This window comes from Octopus bimaculoides, chromosome 3 (assembly GCF_001194135.2).
Source record: "Octopus bimaculoides isolate UCB-OBI-ISO-001 chromosome 3, ASM119413v2, whole genome shotgun sequence".
Classification (NCBI taxonomy): Eukaryota; Metazoa; Mollusca; class Cephalopoda; order Octopoda; family Octopodidae; genus Octopus; species Octopus bimaculoides.
The window spans coordinates 155,180,792-155,198,965 of NC_068983.1; the positions used below are offsets into that span (position 1 = coordinate 155,180,792).

The 18,174-nt window shown below is 35.7% G+C and overlaps 1 protein-coding gene across 4 annotated transcripts in view; it reads left to right on the forward strand.

Moving 5' to 3' along the window:
* The window catches only part of LOC106872300 (semaphorin-1A), a 414,058-nt gene that overhangs the window by 311,825 nt on the left and 84,059 nt on the right, over positions 1 to 18,174 (forward strand). For 3 of the 4 annotated variants that reach the window (XM_014919241.2, XM_014919257.2, XM_014919249.2), the window contains exons 2-4: positions 8,565 to 8,664; positions 13,434 to 13,479; positions 16,178 to 16,240. In XM_014919241.2, the coding sequence (XP_014774727.1) occupies positions 8,565 to 8,664; positions 13,434 to 13,479; positions 16,178 to 16,240 (209 nt within the window). Of the gene's footprint in view, positions 1 to 8,564; positions 8,665 to 11,371; positions 11,380 to 13,431; positions 13,480 to 16,177; positions 16,241 to 18,174 lie in introns of those variants that run through there. The other variant, XM_052966633.1, reaches the window with a different exon arrangement.

Consider the following 18,174-nt stretch of genomic DNA (forward strand, 5'->3'; position numbering starts at 1 on the left):
TCTCTCTCTCTCTCTCTCTCTCTCTCTCTCTCTCTCTTTCTCTCTCTCTCTCTCTCTCTGTATATGTATATATCATCATCATCATCATCGTTTAATGTCAGCTTTCCATGCTGGCATGGATTGGACGATTTGAATGAGGACTGGCGAACCAGATGGCTGCACCAGGCTCCAATCTGATCTGGCAGAGTTTCTACAGCTGGATGCCCTTCCTAACGCCAACCACTCCAAGAGTGTAGTGGGTGCTTTTGCCTACAACTGGCATGAGGTCCAGTCAGGCAGTACTGGCAACAGCCACGCTCAAATGGTGTTTTTTACGTGCCACCTGTACAGGAGCCAGTCCAGTGCCACTAGCAACAACCTCGCTCGAATGTCTTTTTTCATGTACCACCAGCACAAGTGCCAGTAAGGCGACACTGGTAATGATCACGCTCAAATGGTGCTTTTTACGTGCCACCGACATGGAAGCCAGACAGCTGCTCTGGCAATGATCACGCTTGGACGGTGCTCTTAGCACTCCACTGATTTGATTTCGATTTCACTTGTCTCAACAGGTCTTCACAAGCAGAGTTTAGTGTCCAATGAATATATATATATACATATATATATATAAATATATATACACACATACATACATATATAGGTATTTATATATATATATATATAATTTTAATTTATTTTGATCATATTTGTCTTTTGCTACTCTGAGTTTCAGTCTAAGATCTTCAGGCATATCAGATTCCATGCACCTACAAGTGAAAATCAGGGTAGCAAAAGATTGACTCAAACAAAATGAAATATATTATTTAGCTCAATCATGATATTGAGTACTCTTTTTTTTTTTTTTACCATTTGTTAATACTAACAGGATATATAAGCATGCAATGTATGCATGTATGTAGACATATGTATGTATACGTAAGAGTGAATACTTGATGCGTAAAAGACATTTCCTTCTTTTTACCCATTTCCTGAGTGTAAAGCGAATAACCTTGTACAGTCTGTAAGATATATATATATATACATACATACATACATACATATACATATATATATATATATATATATATATATATATATATATATATATATATATATATATATATATATATGTGTGTGTATATAAAATGTAATATAATATAATTAATATAATATAAAAAACGCTTATAATCAGTTAAACGGAAGAAGGTGTGTATGAGAAATGATATAGATAATTTTAAACTCAAGAGACATCATATTAGTTTCAGGAAAAGAATCAAACAACAAATATCATTGGTTGCTTTTCAACAATGACCCATCCAATCAGAACAGATATGAATATATGGGAAATTTGACTTTTAATCTTCCTTTTATTTGTAATATATACTAGACTACACTACTCGTTACCCGTTGGGTCACTAGGGAGGTCTGAGCTTCCCAGCAATGGAGTTTTGTTTCCTGGGATTTTTCTTATTTCTTTTCCATGTTATTTCGCATGCTTTCAACAAATGTGGCATTGAAATCATGTGTAAATAGCTCCTTTCCCCAGAAAAGGAAAGATTTGGCTGCCATTTCTTGCACACCCTTCTACCATGAAACAAGTATTTCAGGTCCATTATCGCAAATGGCTGTTATGTGGTAGCAGGGCGTGCTAGAAATAGAAGTCAAATCTTTGGAGGTGAGATATATTGAGTGTACTTGAAAAAAAAGCACTAAGTCCACTCTGCTGAGTGGTTGGTGTTAAGAAGGGCATCCAGCTGTAAAACTCCTGCCAAAACAGTCCCAGAAGTCTGGTGCAAGCTTCGGCCTGGCCAGCTCTTGTGGTACCATCTTCGGCCTGGCCAGCTCTTGTGGTACCATCCCACCCCTGGTAGTATGGAACACGGACGTTAAATGATGATGATGATGTATGTATGTTTATTTGTGTGTCTTTGTGTCTGTGTTTGTCGCCTCACCATCACTTGACAACTAATGTTTGGTGTGTTTGTGTCCCTGATACTTAGCGGTTCAGCAAAAGAGACTGATAGAATACTAGGCTTACAAAGAATAAGTCCTGGGATTGATTTCTTCAACTAAGGGCGGTGCTCCAGCATGGCCACAATCAAATGACTGAAACGTGTAAAAGAGTGTATGTTTATATATATCACCATCATCATCATCATCGTTTAACATCCGCTTTCCATGCTAGCATGTGTTGGACAATTTGACTGGGGACTGGCGAACCAGATGGCTACACCAGACTCCAATCTGATCTGGCAGAGTTTCTACAGCTGGATGTCCTTCCTAACGCCAACTACTCCGAGAGTGTAGTGGGTGCTTTTTACGTGCCACCGGCACATATATATATGTATATGTGTGTGTGTGTGTGTATGTATGTGTATAGGTGAGTAGCCTAGTGATTATGGTGTTGGTATTTTGATCATCTTGTGATAGAATCAGCTCTCAGGTAGGACAGGCTGTTGTATCCATGAGTGCATGACTGAGAGATTGAAAGTGTTTGTGTGTGTGTGTGTATTCTTAGGGGTGATACATAAATAAGGACATAGTCAGGTCATTTAGAATAAATGAGTTATCGCTAGCAATTTGAATGTCAGCACGTTTAATCCATAACGAACACATGCGCACACACACACACACACACATATTTGCGGATGCATATATTGATGTGTGTGTGTGTGTGTGTGTGTGTGTGTGTGTGTGTGTATATATATATATATATATATATATATATATATATGGAAAGCAGACATTAAACGATGATGATGATGACGATATATATATATGTATTTCAATTGAAAATTGAGCTGATAAAATAAAGTATCTCATATCCTCATTACAAAGATTAATTCCCTACTATAATATATACACACATATGCATATATATATATATATATATATATATATATATATATATATATATATATATATATATCAGCAAATGCACACATATATAATCATTATTATTTGATGTCTGTTTTCCATCTTGGTATATCTGTATATGCACACTCATGCATAGAGAAATAGTGTATGAAGTAGAGGAGAGGATTGCTAGGTAGGGCATGCAAATTAAAGAGAGAGAGAGAGAGAAAGATATGATTAATGTCATAGCATTAATACATACATCGTAAGCCGTACTTGTTATGTATTAATTACCTTTACTGTTTTAAATTGTTGTACAGAGTTCAAACAGTCATGTCCTTATAAGGAATCAAGTGGGAGATAATAGAACTGAGGGTCAGAGTATGTTGGACAGAGTGTAAGTCATTTCTGATATTCAGCTGTCAGAATTCTAAAGTTCTATTTGCTTTAATTTTATGTTGCTATGAGAAGCATATCCTGGTTTATAACTAAGGACTGTATGCAATGGTAGATGTGCAACAATTGACTCAACATTAAACACACACACACTCAAATGCACACACACACGTACATGCACAGAGGCCTCTAAGCACGACACAAACACAACTTAAACATCTTTCTTAATTGAAAGTATAAGATTTGGAGGACAATAGAATTAGAATAATATGGCCTGATGCTCTTCCAATCACCAACTTTCACCTGTTTTCAAGCAAGCTAATACTTCCTTCCTAGTCTTTTGTTTACTGTGCTGTTCATGTTTGAAGGATTAGGGAAGTTTAGGGAGACAGGAAGAACATCTGTCCATTGAAAATATTATGCCCTGATGAATTTTGTTTGACTCATGAAAGCCTACAAAAATTTACATTAAAATGATGACAAAGTACATGAATCTGTTAGCATCTCCATGCCCCTACAAGGTTTTGAACTTGGAACATTATTATCATTAGTAGCAGCATCATTTAATTTTGGTTTTCCATGCTGGCATGGGTTGGACGGATTGACAGGAGCTGGCTAGCCAGGGAGTCTGTCCTGACTCTAATTGTCTGTTGTGGCATGGTTTCTATGGCTGGAAGCCCTTCCTATCACCAACTACAGTACAGAGTGTGCTGGGTGCATTTATGCAGCACTAGCACAAGTGTATGTTATGTGGCACTGGCACCTGTAAAAGACAAGCCTGTATGTATGGTTGACAAAGATTTTACTTAACCGGACATGCCTTCCCAAGTACAGCAAATAACCACAACTCCCGGTTCCTTGCCATTTCTTCAGTGAGGTCAGATTCCGAAGATCCTTTCTCACCACTTTGTCTCCCATCTCCCTGGCTTTACCCCTTCCACATGTTCCCTCCACAATTAGAGCTTGACACCTCTTTATGCAGCTGTCTTCATAAAGGCATATAGCTTAAATCCCACAAGACTGTTTACCAATCCTTCCATTAGTTGTGTCGTGCACCAACCACCCTTATAATCATAACAATAGCAACATCAATTTATTTAATTTGAACTTGATTTCATTTGATTTCTTTCTTAATGGCAATTAATTCAGCAGCAGCAGCAGCAGAAGTAGCAGCAGTTACTTCTTCAACAATTGTAGAAGAAAACTGAAAAACATCTGCAAAAACAATAGAGACACCGACAAGAGCAAAAACAAGGAGATTTGCATTAATACCAACAAAAGAAGCAGCTGTACTGACAGCTACACTAATAAAGGACAAAGCATAACGGCAACAACCACAACAACAATAACAACAGCTTCGGCCATAAAAACAAACAAAAACAGCTGTAGCAACAACGAACAACAATTAACCATAATAATTATAACCACACCAGCCTAACTTCCTTCCCACATATAACACCATTAATACAAGTCTTTCTTGCTTCAGTTTCTTCATCATTGAGATCGTCTTCCACCACCATCACCACCACTACTATCAACTACACCACCACCACCACCATCACCACATCACCAAACTTAGCCATAACATGCAAAAATCGCAGTAGTGTCTTTAACCTCATTAGCTCTTTTGTTTTATGCACAAACACCAGAAATTAGTGCAGAGAACCTGCAGCTGTTGAATATTGGTGCAATCCACTTCCCTTGCTTCTACCATTTCCACCCCACAGGACCTTGGACAGTGAAGAGGAAAATCAGCATATCCATACAAGCCACTCTGCATCCCCATATGATAAACCAGTTCCCTGCACAGCTGCTTGACCTGCTGGAAGTGGCACCCGAATTTCTCTCAAATTACACCCTTACCAAGATAAATGTATATTGGATAGTTTGTCTGTAGTAAAGTGTCCGGAAAAGAAGTTACAATCAGAATACTTTTGATCATAGTTCTGCTTGATCAAGACTTGCCTGGGGTTAAACAGCAGAAGCAATAACCACTGGGTGAGTGTGCAGTACGGTCCTCAAATAGGATGGCAAAATGGTGTTTCTGAAGTAATCGATCAGTTGCTCATAGCTGTTTGATCTACATCTTATAGTGGTTAGGGAATGGAGCTCATGATCGTGAGATTGTGGTTTCAATTCCTGGACCAGGTAATGCATTGTGTTCTTAAGCAAAATACTACCCTTCATGTTGATCCAGTTCACTCAGTTGCAGAAGTGAGTGCCACTAGTGGAGGCAGCTTGCTTAGTGGTTAGGGTGTTGGATTCACAACTGTAAGATTGTGGTTTTGATTCCTGGACTGCGCGATCTGTTGTGTTCTTGAGCAAAACACTTCATTTCATGTGTTTCCATCCACTTAGCTGTAGAAATGAGTTTAGCATGGAGAGGAATGGGCTCTGCCAACTTTCTAACCCTAGATATGCTGCATGGCTGCAGCACCCCAGTGACCCCCAGCAGGACTTGTCAATTGTCAACAGGACCCCAAGGGACTTGTCAGTTGTCAGCTGTTTGATCTACATCTTGTATGCCATAGGTCTGCTGAATCAGTGAGGACTTGCTACAACACCAACACAGTTGCTAACAACTATAAATATGTTGAACCAATATTGGCACTACAACTACTGCCTCCCTTACTGTGTTCTTGCAGTAAATATTGGTGCTGCTTTTACTTGTGAATCTAATTTGTTGCCAATTTCAATCACTGGGTGGCTCTTGGGTGGCAGAAAAGCCTAGTAAGGCTTTCAAACATATCTTCTATCTTTTACCTTCTACTTATTTCAGTTATTGAACTGCGGCCATGCTGGGGCATCATCTTGAAGGGTTTAGTTAAGCAAATTGACCCCAGTACTGACTTTTCAAAGTCTGGCACTTATTCTGTCTGTTTCTTTTGCCAAACTGCTAAGTTACAGGGACATCAACAAACCAACACCAGCTGTCAAGCAGTGGTGGGGAGCAAACACACACACACACAAAATGAGCCTTTTTCACAATCCATCTAACAAATCCACTTACAAGGTTTTGGTTGGCCCAGGCCTGTAGTAGAAGACACTTGCCCAAAGTGCCAAGTGCCACACAGCAGAGCTGAACCAAGAACCATGTGGTTGGGAAGCAAGATTCTTACCACACTACCACTCCTGCACTATATATTTGCATCAGAGAGAAAACTCTGCTGAAAGTACCCAGCCAAGGACCAGGTGATGATGTTAAACCTTGGGCATGTGTCCTCTTTTTTGAACTGGTAAAGTTTATTATGTTTACCAATGAATTCCTTGGTAGCTGGGTTTCTAGGATAGAAAGGTGCTAGGGTCAATGTGGGGTAGATGAAGGACTAGAAGAGAATAAGAAAATGGGTGAGATAAGGGTGAATAGATTTTTCCTCACCATATCTTTTGCGTAACACTCGTCATTTTTTATATTTCCTAAAGAGATTTTACAGATATGGTTAAGGGGCCTTGCTTAGTATTTATATAATTTGGTTTGATCCCACTTCTCAGAAGTCCATCTTTTCTGTGTATTTGTGTATATGTATGATTATGCGTGTATGTGTTGTGTGTGCGTTTCTTCAATGTGCAAATTTCTGAGAAAACTGATAAACAAAAGCTTTTGAACAAAAGTACTTTGTGATAATCACTCTGTCCAAGTTGGAAAAACACTCCCTTATCACACTTGCCATCAAGAATATGAGTCAGTGATTAATTCACTGATAAACTTTTAAACAATAGTGGTGTTTGTCACAAAATGTAAAATAAATGTAACTAAATATACTTCATATGTAAGTATATATATATATATATATATATATATATATATATATATATATATATATATATATATATATATACATACATACATACACACAAACACATACATATATATTTATGTATACACACACATCTGTTTGTTGCTGCTCTATGGATTTGCAGATGTTAGCATGTGTGCATGTAGCGTGACCTGCTTATTTAAATGTGTGTGAATGTGACATATATATATACACCCTAATCTGTGTTTCTGTTCATGCATATTCCTATATGTACACTTGTATTTGTATGTGTGTGGATATATCTTTCGTCATTTTTGCTAGCATGTCTTAAAGAAAAAGAAATTGCTTTCTAGTGATGTGAAGACAATTTTTAGTGACTTAAGTAAGAATCAAACCAATCACCTTTTGCTGTATTATTGCAATATGAAACTATTCATCCATTCATTGGAAACCATAAATTTCTTTCAGTAGAATTATCTGTGTGTGTCTCAACTTTCTTTTTTAACTCTTTAGCATTCAGATTACACTGACAAATGTAATGTTTATTTATCCATATGGTTTTGAAGTAATCAGGCATTATCTCATGCCTTTGAGATTTCCATGATGTAACTGTTTATTTTTTAGGATGACATTGTAGGGTAGGTGTGAGAGTCCTTACCTGGTCAGTTTGAACATAAAACAACAATAATATTTTGGCCGGACATGGTCAGTTTAAATGCTAAATAGTTACTCTTTATATCTTATGTATCCGTTTATCCAGCCATCCATTCATCTGTCCATTTGTTCAGCCATCCATCCATCCATGTGTGTGTATGTTTAACTGCCTGCCTCTGACAGTATTGTCCAAACTATCTGGAAGAAATAAATCACTGAAGCTAATATATCTATTTATCTTTGTTTTTTGATCATCAAATAGATCAGGAAATAAAGAACAAATGTTTATTCATCTATGTGTATCTAGCCACCTTTTATTCTTATTCTTTGTCTTCTTTCTCTTTCCCCACATACATATATACATGCATATATACACACACTCATACATATATAAATGTGTGTGTGCATGTATAAACTTATGCATATAGCCATTGGTCTCTAATATTGTCCTCTATGTGCATCTCATCTATTTAAGTAGCTAGCAGTGTGTGCATGTGTATGTATCCTTATACATATTTGTTTATCCGTATGTATGTATGTATGTATGTATGTATGTATGTATGTTTGTATCTACTGTGTAACCGAGTGCATACATATGCATGTTTAATTCATGATTCATTAAATAGCTAAAGAGGTTGAATATAATATTAAATGAGAAAAAAAAGTGTAATTTATTAGTCAATAAACATGTCTCTCTCTCTCTCTCTCTCTCTCTCTCTCTCTCTCTCTTTCTCTCTCTCTCTTTTTCTCTTTCTCTCTCTCTCCCTCTCTCCACACACGTGTCCATATTTTGCTGGTGGTAGTTGATGACAAACAAAACACTGTGAAACAAAATGTTGAAAAATCAACGATGTTTATCTTCTTATTTAATCGTTTTAGTCATTTATCTTTTATTCATATATATATTTCTTCATTTTCCAGGAGTTGGCAATGGAATCGAATGGTTTACGAGGAACGAGACACGGCCGAACCATTATCGCATACTTATGGTTCAAGGCGATAACATGATGGTGGCAGCAAGGTGAGAAAATTGCTCAAGCACTTGTATTCTTGTTTCCCTCTTCAATTCATAAAGAAAACTCTTTTTTTTTTATCTATGAATAATCATTGTTGATTTTGTTATTGCTGTAAGGCTAAGGTAACAATACCCAGGACTATACCTGGCCTGGCATGATACTGGTTTGACTCATCTCTGTGCTAAGCCTTCCTGTGATTCAGAATTCTCCCTTATATGAAATGATCCAATCTAATACAGTTCTATATTTAAGAGATGAGGAATTATTTACATTATTTACATTATTTACATTTGACGAATATTTGTCCTCATCTTGTTTGTTGTTAACACAACGTTTCGGCTGATATACCCTCCAGCCTTCGTCAGGTGTCTTGGGGAAATTTCGAACCTGGGTTCTCATTCCTAACGATGTTACTATTATTATATTATTATTATTATTATTACTATTATTAATCAGGTAGCTGCAGTGAATAATAGATTACTATTATTAATCAGGTTGCTGCCGTGAATAATAGATTTATAAGCCTTAAAATTCACCCCATAATTGCCCACGGGCGTATGGCGTAGTGGTTAAAAGCGCTGGTTACTAACCCCAAGGTTCCGAGTTCGATTCACTGCAGCGACCTGATTAATAATAGTAATAATAATAATAATAATATAATAATAATAGTAACATCGTTAGGAATGAGAACCCAGGTTCGAAATTTCCCCAAGACACCTGACGAAGGCTGGAGGGTATATCAGCCGAAACGTTGTGTTAACAACAAACAAGATGAGGACAAATATCCGTCAAATGTAAATAATGTAAAAAAAATGATCCACTCTAATTTTCTGGAAATATATACCATATCATGGTGAAAAAAATTGTGTTATTAAACTCCATGTCTGTTCTGATCTAGCAAGCTTATTATGAAAGCTGACAGTCTTATCATTTAGGCATTGCATATCTTAAACTATATTATCCAGTGTACTTTCAAAAGTGATAGAGTTTAATTCCCCAACATTTGATTACTATTTACGATAGAGGAAACTACTATCTTTATTGGCTCATTACAGTTGATGTTGTGTAACCCAAGGTAAACACTGCTCAAGTAAACCTGTGATCATAGTTATTCTTGCTGCAACCATCCCATTGTTTCTAGTCATACTGTATCTTGGACTAAAGGGTATAGCATCTAATGTATTCTGCCATTTTTAAGTGTGATTTGAGAGATTTTGGTTGCTGCTTCTAGCAGGCCTAAGGACAATGCAGAGGCTCTCATTTTGGCATGTTATTATTTAACCCTTTAGCATTCAGATTACTCTGTCAAATGTATTACAGTATTTTGATTTAACCATCAATAACTTGTAGCCTCAAGATTTTGATGTACTAATTACTTATCTTTTGGAATGCTTTTTACAGTGGGAGTGTGAAGCCAGATTAGGTCAGTTTGAACATAAGGCAAGAAGAATATTGGAGCTGGATATGGCCAGTTTAAATGCTAATAACCTCTGTATCGTTCTTTTGTAAAATAGTAGTAAGATGTGATTCAAAGGAGATTTAGTTACTATTTCTTACAAGTCAAATGGTGACAGGGGAGTCTCCCATTTTAGCTTAGCATATTTTTGTTTTATTTGGAAAGTTGCTTATGATAGCACTTGATAGGTAGCTGAGTTGTCTTGAAATTTTCCAAAATCAATAGAATTTCATTACTCACTATTCACATGATATCAGTACTGGTTGTGTCATCTTCATCATCATCATCATCATCATCATCATCATCACCTCCGCTCTTTGTTGTTGCAGCAGCAAAATATCAAATACCCAAAGACAATCAAAGTGCAATGTTTTATATGTATATGTATTCCTTTAGATGAGAATGATTAACAGACATAAATATTTAAATTAGAATTCCAATAATTCATGATCTGAGAAATGTTATAATATGTAATTAATTCTTCAAATCATTCATTTAGTTGTCCATCATTCTCTTAACTTCAAGAATCTTATGAAAAATCTTATTGAACCAAGAATTTTATTGATTTCTATGGTTATGTAGTTAAGAAGATTGCTTCATAATCATAACTTTCTCAATTTGATTTCATCACGTAACACCTCAGTCAAGTGTCTTCTTCCATAACATTCAGTTAATATAAACCTTTTGAGTAAAATTAAATGTACAGAAACTCTGTGGGCACCCATCAGATGGATTGTATTTCAAATGCAAGGGGCTGCTCATGTTACCCATATACTGAGTTCTGTTGTTGTTTGCTTGAGGACTTTGCTAAGGGTACAAATATCAATAGCATGAATCTTCAGTCACTTGGAATTCATAGCTTTGATTGTTCTGTTAATCAAAGATCTGGAATACTCAGTTAGTGAAGCCAATATGTGATCTGTTCAATATGTGATCTATTGATCCAATAAGAACATATTGTAGTGTTAGCTACCTTTTCATTTTGTGTCTCAAAGGTCCTTCTTCTTTGTTATTTCTATCAGCCATGGAGATGAAGTAGCTGTAGAGGTTTTTCAAGGTGTTGGTATTACGTAACCCTGAGTCTGCTCTGATCAGGCAGACTCGAAACTAAAGGCTTTCTATCCATGACCATCCCCCTTTTGTTTCAGGCATAGTCCACACTGGACTATATTAATCAGTTTGTCTGTTTAGACAGTAGAGTGTGGTCGAGAAGGATTTAGCTGCAACTAGAGAATCTGTCGTTGGCTCACTGATGGTGGCAGCAGCTGCTGCTATGATATTACGTCATCATCATAATCATCGTTTAACGTCCGCTTTCCATGCTAGCATGGGTTGGACGATTTGACTGAGGACTGGTGAACCAGATGGCTACACCAGGCTCCAATCTGATTTGGCAGAGTTTCTACAACTAGATGCCCTTCCTAATACCAACCACTCCGAGAGTGTAGTGGGTGCTTTTACGTGACACCGGCACGAGGGCCAGTCAGGCGGAACTGGCAACAGCCACGCTCGAAATGGTGTGTTTTACATGCCACCTTCACAGGAGCCAGTCCATCGGCACTGGCAAGCTGACTATAAATAGGTAATTACAGTTATCTCGAAACTGTCTTCTGAATTGGTGTGACACCTTTTTGCATAAAATCAAGGATTTCTGTTTTTTACTGGGTATATGTAAAATCAACAGTTTGGTAGGCTGAGTAGATAAGGTGCCAGGCAATTAGCCACAAGATTGATTATTTGATCCTTTTGATCATTAGCAATGTGTGTCTTGTCTGTATCATAGTGAAAACAGTTCATCTAAATTGTCCAGCCTGTCTACCTAGGTTGGTTGGTCCAACTGGATGAGAGTTGTTTATTTCTTGGTCAGCTTTGATTGATCAAAACCATTTCACTAATAGCCATCCTCTCTTATCTATCTTGGACTCGATTGACCAATGTGTCCTTCCATTTTTAAAGATGGTAGAATTTAATTTGGGAGAATTTGTCTGTTATTTCTAGCAAGTTGAAAGATTGTGTAAAGGCTTTCCTGTTAAGAAATAGAAATCATGTGCAAATTCGGGGAGTTTGAATATAAAACGAGTTGAATATTTTGGCCAGATGTGGCCAGTTTAGATGCTAAAGAATTAAAGTGTACCACACTGTGTTACAAGAGAATTTTTATGCCAGTCATGGGCAAACTGCAGCCTGCAAAACTTGCTAAATGACAAGCCTAAAGAAAAATTCCTTAAATTTCTTTGGCCATGCAGTCCACTTGATGATAAGCCATGTCTTTATGGTTGCCTCATTAGTTTATCAAATAGAGCATCCTCTACATATTTCACCATTGTAGGAACCAAGTTTGAACTCTTGGCTCTGTAGTGTACAAGTTCAGCAGCTTAACCTCACAGCTAATGCTGCTTTTTAAACACAGTTCTAAAGATACATTAATTCTCTAAAAATTTTAATGTGATTTTGATTCTTAACTCTCTAGAGTAACAATAGCAATGAGTAATCAACTTCTTTTAAACATCCATTTATATTTGTACTCAACTTTTATTCTCAGGGGGGATTCTAAAATCTTTCTTCTCTCCAATTTTGTCTGTATTGTTTACCCATTTCAATTTTAAGATAGAAAGTTCTTTGGCAATTCTGATTTCCACTATCGAAAATGAGAGCACTGAATTGACCTCAATGCAGACAAATATATGTAGGTGTGCGTTTATGAGAGTGACAATGCTTACGTAGGTTATGTGTGTGCATATGTGCATTTGCTTGTATCTACATGCATGTTTGCATTGTATATATCATAACATTATATTATATATGTATATGTAGTATATATATATATATATATATATTGTATTATACATATGTGTGTATATATATATATATATATATATATATATATATATATATATATATATATATATATACACACACACAAAAACACATATATATATATATATACATACACACATACATGGAGAGAAAGAGAAAGACTATAACAGAGAGAGAGAGAGAGAGACAGAGAGAGATTTTTAGATGTCTCCATTTATTTCTTCAGAGATAGACACTGTGAGACCAATGATAAACGAAATGAATAAATTGTTTGGGGAATTGTGTTAAATGCTCATGTATTTTTAAAATATGTACCATCTCTATTGTATATGCATTTTTATACGATTTTTAGTTATCATTTATTGATTCATTTATCTGATTTTTTTCTTTTATTTTTCTAAATTTAAATCTGTTTATACGTTTTTTTTTAGTATGTGTGTGCGTATTTGAATTTTTTTTTTGTTTTTCTGATTTTTTTCTGTTTTATTTTTCCAATTTCAGAAATCACTTTTACAACATCAGTATGATATCTTTACAAGAAAACATGGTAAATAAAAATAACACTTATCTTCCCCACCCCCCACCATCACTATAATGTGCTTCTTTTTTTGTTGTAGTTGTTGTTGTTCTTTTGATTGGTTTTGATTTCTGACAGAAATACACACACACACACACACACACACATACACACACACACACACACACATACACACACACACACACAAAACCTTGGGAGATATGGACAGGCATACATAAAAGTTTTGATATATACACACTGAGCAACATATGTGTGTGTGTGTGTGTGTGTGGATATACACATATACATATATATATATATATATATATATATATATATATATATATATATACACTCACATTAAAATAAAGATGTGCTCACAGGTATTGATAGATTTTGATATAAATACTTGAAAATACACACACACACACACACATATATGTATGTATGTATATGTGTGTGTGTATGCACACATTGAGATAGTGGTACATGTACAGATATTAAAATACAAGTATAAATGTATTGGTTTATATATATATATATATACACACACATGCACACACATACATACATATATGTATAAATATATTGACATACATACAGAAAGATATTAATATTCAGGGATAGAGAAATATTGGCATCCACACAGGCATTTTAATATACATCAGCCATGGGCAAAATACTGCCCATGGGGTATTCTGGATGGCATACTTAATGAAAAATCACTTTGGATTTTTTTAGTAGTGCAGCCCACTTGCTTGAAATAACATTGACATTATGTGTTGACATTTTGACCCACAAACATAGACAGGGTGAGAAACTGACTTACACATGTACGCACTTGCACTCACAAACACATATGCATACATAGGAAGATCATCATGGACAGTTAGTGATATCAACATAAGTATATACAGATATCAACGTGAACATAGAGAAACATCGATGTGTGTGAAGGAGACATTGGTATACACAGAGATAACACACATATATAGGCATATTGCCATAGGTCAGCATTTCTGAACCAGGGTTCCCTGGAGCCCTAGGGTTCCGCAAAAGGTTCCTAGGAGTTCCACGACAAAGAATGAGACAAGCTGATGCTAATTTCATGATCATAATATTATTATACATGCACAGCATATTATTGGTTATTATGATATAGACATCATCCTATGTAACTTATTATGTTAGCAAAAAATATAACAACCATATATATATGATATTTATCACGTAAGCTACAATGGAAAATATGAGAAAGATATAGTATATAATTTTTTTGTGAAGGGATTCCTTGAGACATGTAATTTATTTCAAGGGTTACATAATGGTAAAATGGTTGAGAAACCCTGCCATAGGTGGTAGACAGCAGAATCGGTTGAGCATCTGACAAAATACTTTGTGACATTTGGTTACATCTCTTTACATTCTCAATTCAAAACTTGCTTCTCAGTCAGCACACATTTTATCGTTCTGAGGTCGATAAGTACCGGTCTAGACATTCTGGTCTTGATATAATGAACTGCAGTATTTAATGTCGAGTATGAGTTCCACAATGGTTACTGTTATGTATAATGAGTGAAACCGTTAACTAAATGAATAAAAAAGAATTCACTTAAACACTCTTTTCTACTCTAGGCACAAGGCCAGAAATTTTTCGGGAGAGGCCAGTCGATTAGATTGAACTCAGTACGCAGCTGGTACTTAATTTATCGACCCTGCAAAGATGAAAGTCAGAGTCAACCTCAGCGGGATTTGAACTCAGAATGTAAAGACAGACTAAATACCGCTAAGCATTTCACCCAGCGTGCTAATGTTTCTGCCAGAATTCACTTAAATTTTTGAGTGACTCTAACATTCGCATGTAGACATATTGATATAAACACATACTGCGACATAGTTATACAAATACAGCTGATTTCAAAAGCAGCCATTTTTAGTGTAAGGGTTAGGGTTAGGGTTAGGGTTAGGGTTAGGGTTAGGGTTAGGGTTAGGGTTAGGGATAAGTCGATTATATTGATTCCAGTGTTTCATTGGTACTTAATTTATCGACCTTGAAAGGATGAATGGTAAAGTCAACCTTGGCAGAATGTGAAATCAGAACGTAAAGGCAGACGAAATGTCATGAAGTATTTTGCCTGATGTGCTAAGGAGTCTGCCAGCTCATCACCTTAATAATAATAATAATAATAATAATAATAATAATGATAATTTCAATTAGCTATAACCACAAACTCAGAAGAGAGGGGACATCTTCTAATTAATCATGTCTGTATTTGACTGGCATTTTATTTTATCATCTCTGGAAGGATGAAAAACAGTCAATCTTAGCAGGATTAGAGCTCAAAAATCAAAAGAAGTACATTACCAAATGCCACATGACAATTCTCTCTCTCGCTCTCCCTCTCTCTCTCTCTATCTCCTCTCTCTTTCTCTCTCTCTCTCTCTTTCCCTCTGTCTCCCCCTCTCATTCTCTATCTGTTTTTGCCACTTACAGTACCAGCTGCAACAAATGAAATAATGGCTACAAATAAATGCATTTTAAATTTTATCAAAGCCAATTGGCAATTCCCTTATTTATTTGCAGTAAAATTGTCGCCGTGTAATTTGTTTTCAATCGTCATTGTTACTGTAGTTCTTGTTTTTTGTCTTCTTTAAAATGTTATTTCTCTCCATTTTTATTTTTTTTTTGTGTTCAAAATCATTTGTTTCTTTTCTTTTTTCTTTGCAGCATTCTGAATGGAATGCATCCTCATCTGCAGTTAACAGTTGCACAATTCGAGATAAACCCGAGGTTTGTAGTTTCTCCTTTCATAAACCCTAATCTCTCTCCATTTGTCTGTTCTATCGCTAAATTTCAAACAGCAATATTCACAAATCCCTTTATTGGCTTACTGAACATCTATTACCATTATTATTCCTCTTATTGCACTTATCACCGCTATCTCTACCACCACCACCACCACCACCATTATTATTATCATCATCATCGTCATCACTCTTGAATTCATTTGAGAATTGATGATGATAATGATAACAATAAATGCTTTTCTTGTTGTCGTCATTCTTCATTGTGCATCTCTTTCAGTAGTTCAGAAGAATGAACGAACATTACAGAGAAGTACAAAGATTTAATAAAAGCTGAAAAAAAAAAAAAAAAAAAAAAACCTAACCAAATTCTTGAAAGAGAATTAATTCACTGCAATAATCTTCCTTAATTGGAAATAGTGGTTTAGGTGAATAAGATTCTAAATAGCTTTTTTTTTTTTTTTTTCATTCAGGTATACTAGCAATGCTATATCAACACCTGCTGCAGAGTGCAAAACCTTTTCTGTGAAATAAGAGTAAAAACTATCTCAGATCTTTCTATTAGTCATTTCTCCACATAGCTCAAAGACTTTCCCAATTCTGTTTGAGAGGATGAGATTCATCATCATCATCATCATCATCATTTAATGTCTTCCTTCCATGCTGGCACAGGTGAGATGGTTTGACAGGAGCTGGCCAGTGGGGGAGCCTGCGCCTTGCTGCTGTCTGTTTTGGAAGGGTTTTTTTATGGCTGGATGCCCTACTTAACACCAACCATGCCGTAGAGTCGGCTGAGTGCTTTTTATGTGGCACTCGCACAAGCGAGGTCAGTTTTGGCGTGGATGTTAAATAATAATGATGAGCTGTAGAAGCTCTGCCAAATCAGATTGGAGCCTGGTGTCGCCTCCTGGTCCACCAGTCCTCAGTCAAATCGTCCAACCCATGCTAGCATGGAAAGCGGACATTAAACGACGACGATGATGATGATGATGATGATATATAATACACACACACAAATTACAGAAGCATATTGAATATTGTCTAAAAGTAAAATTGAGATGATTTGAGAAAGTTATTTGTAAAGAATTAGGAGTGATGAGAATAATTTTGAGACTGTTAATGTTTGTGGGTTTCATTTTTTTTATCATTATTATTATTCGGTTGGGTTGAGTGGGTAAAGTACTCATTTTAAAATAGCCTGATTATAATTTTGATCATTGATAACCCTGACCATGGTTGCCTTTTTTAATGAACAAGTGTTTGGGTAAAGATTGAACTTACAAACCTTCATTTCATGTTCTAGTGGTATTATCAGCAAAACCAGAAATTTGAAATAACTGTTGTTCAATCATAGAAAAGTAGACATTAAAATAATAATAAAGATTGCTGCTACTACTACTACTACTACAACTACTACTTTTCATTATCAGACTTTGTGTTTTTTTTTTTGTTTTTTTTTTATTCTAAATGGCCAGACATTGCTACTCAGCTAACAACAGACAGTAGTTATTCATTCCATGTTTTGACAATTCTAACCACTTTGCCAGACTCTCAAAATCACCAGCACAAGACTTATTAGATACCACTAATATGACTTCAGAATATGTAAAGAATCGGCTTCACTTTATATATGGGTAAACAGGAATGGAACAGGAAAGAAAATCTTGAAATTTTATCGTATTTATTTATAGAAAACAGTTCTTGAACCTTTGGTTCCTATACTCTCATAGGGTACAGATACATACTCTGCTCTCCATGATAAAAGCTGCATTTTTGTAGATCATATTTAAAAAAAAAAAAAAATTGCAGCAGTGTAAAATTCCATGGTGTTTTTTTTTTTTGCCTTTCTAAAAAGCTTCTTTGTTGAAGATAATAAAGAATGCTTTCACATCGACATTTAAACATATATATATATATATA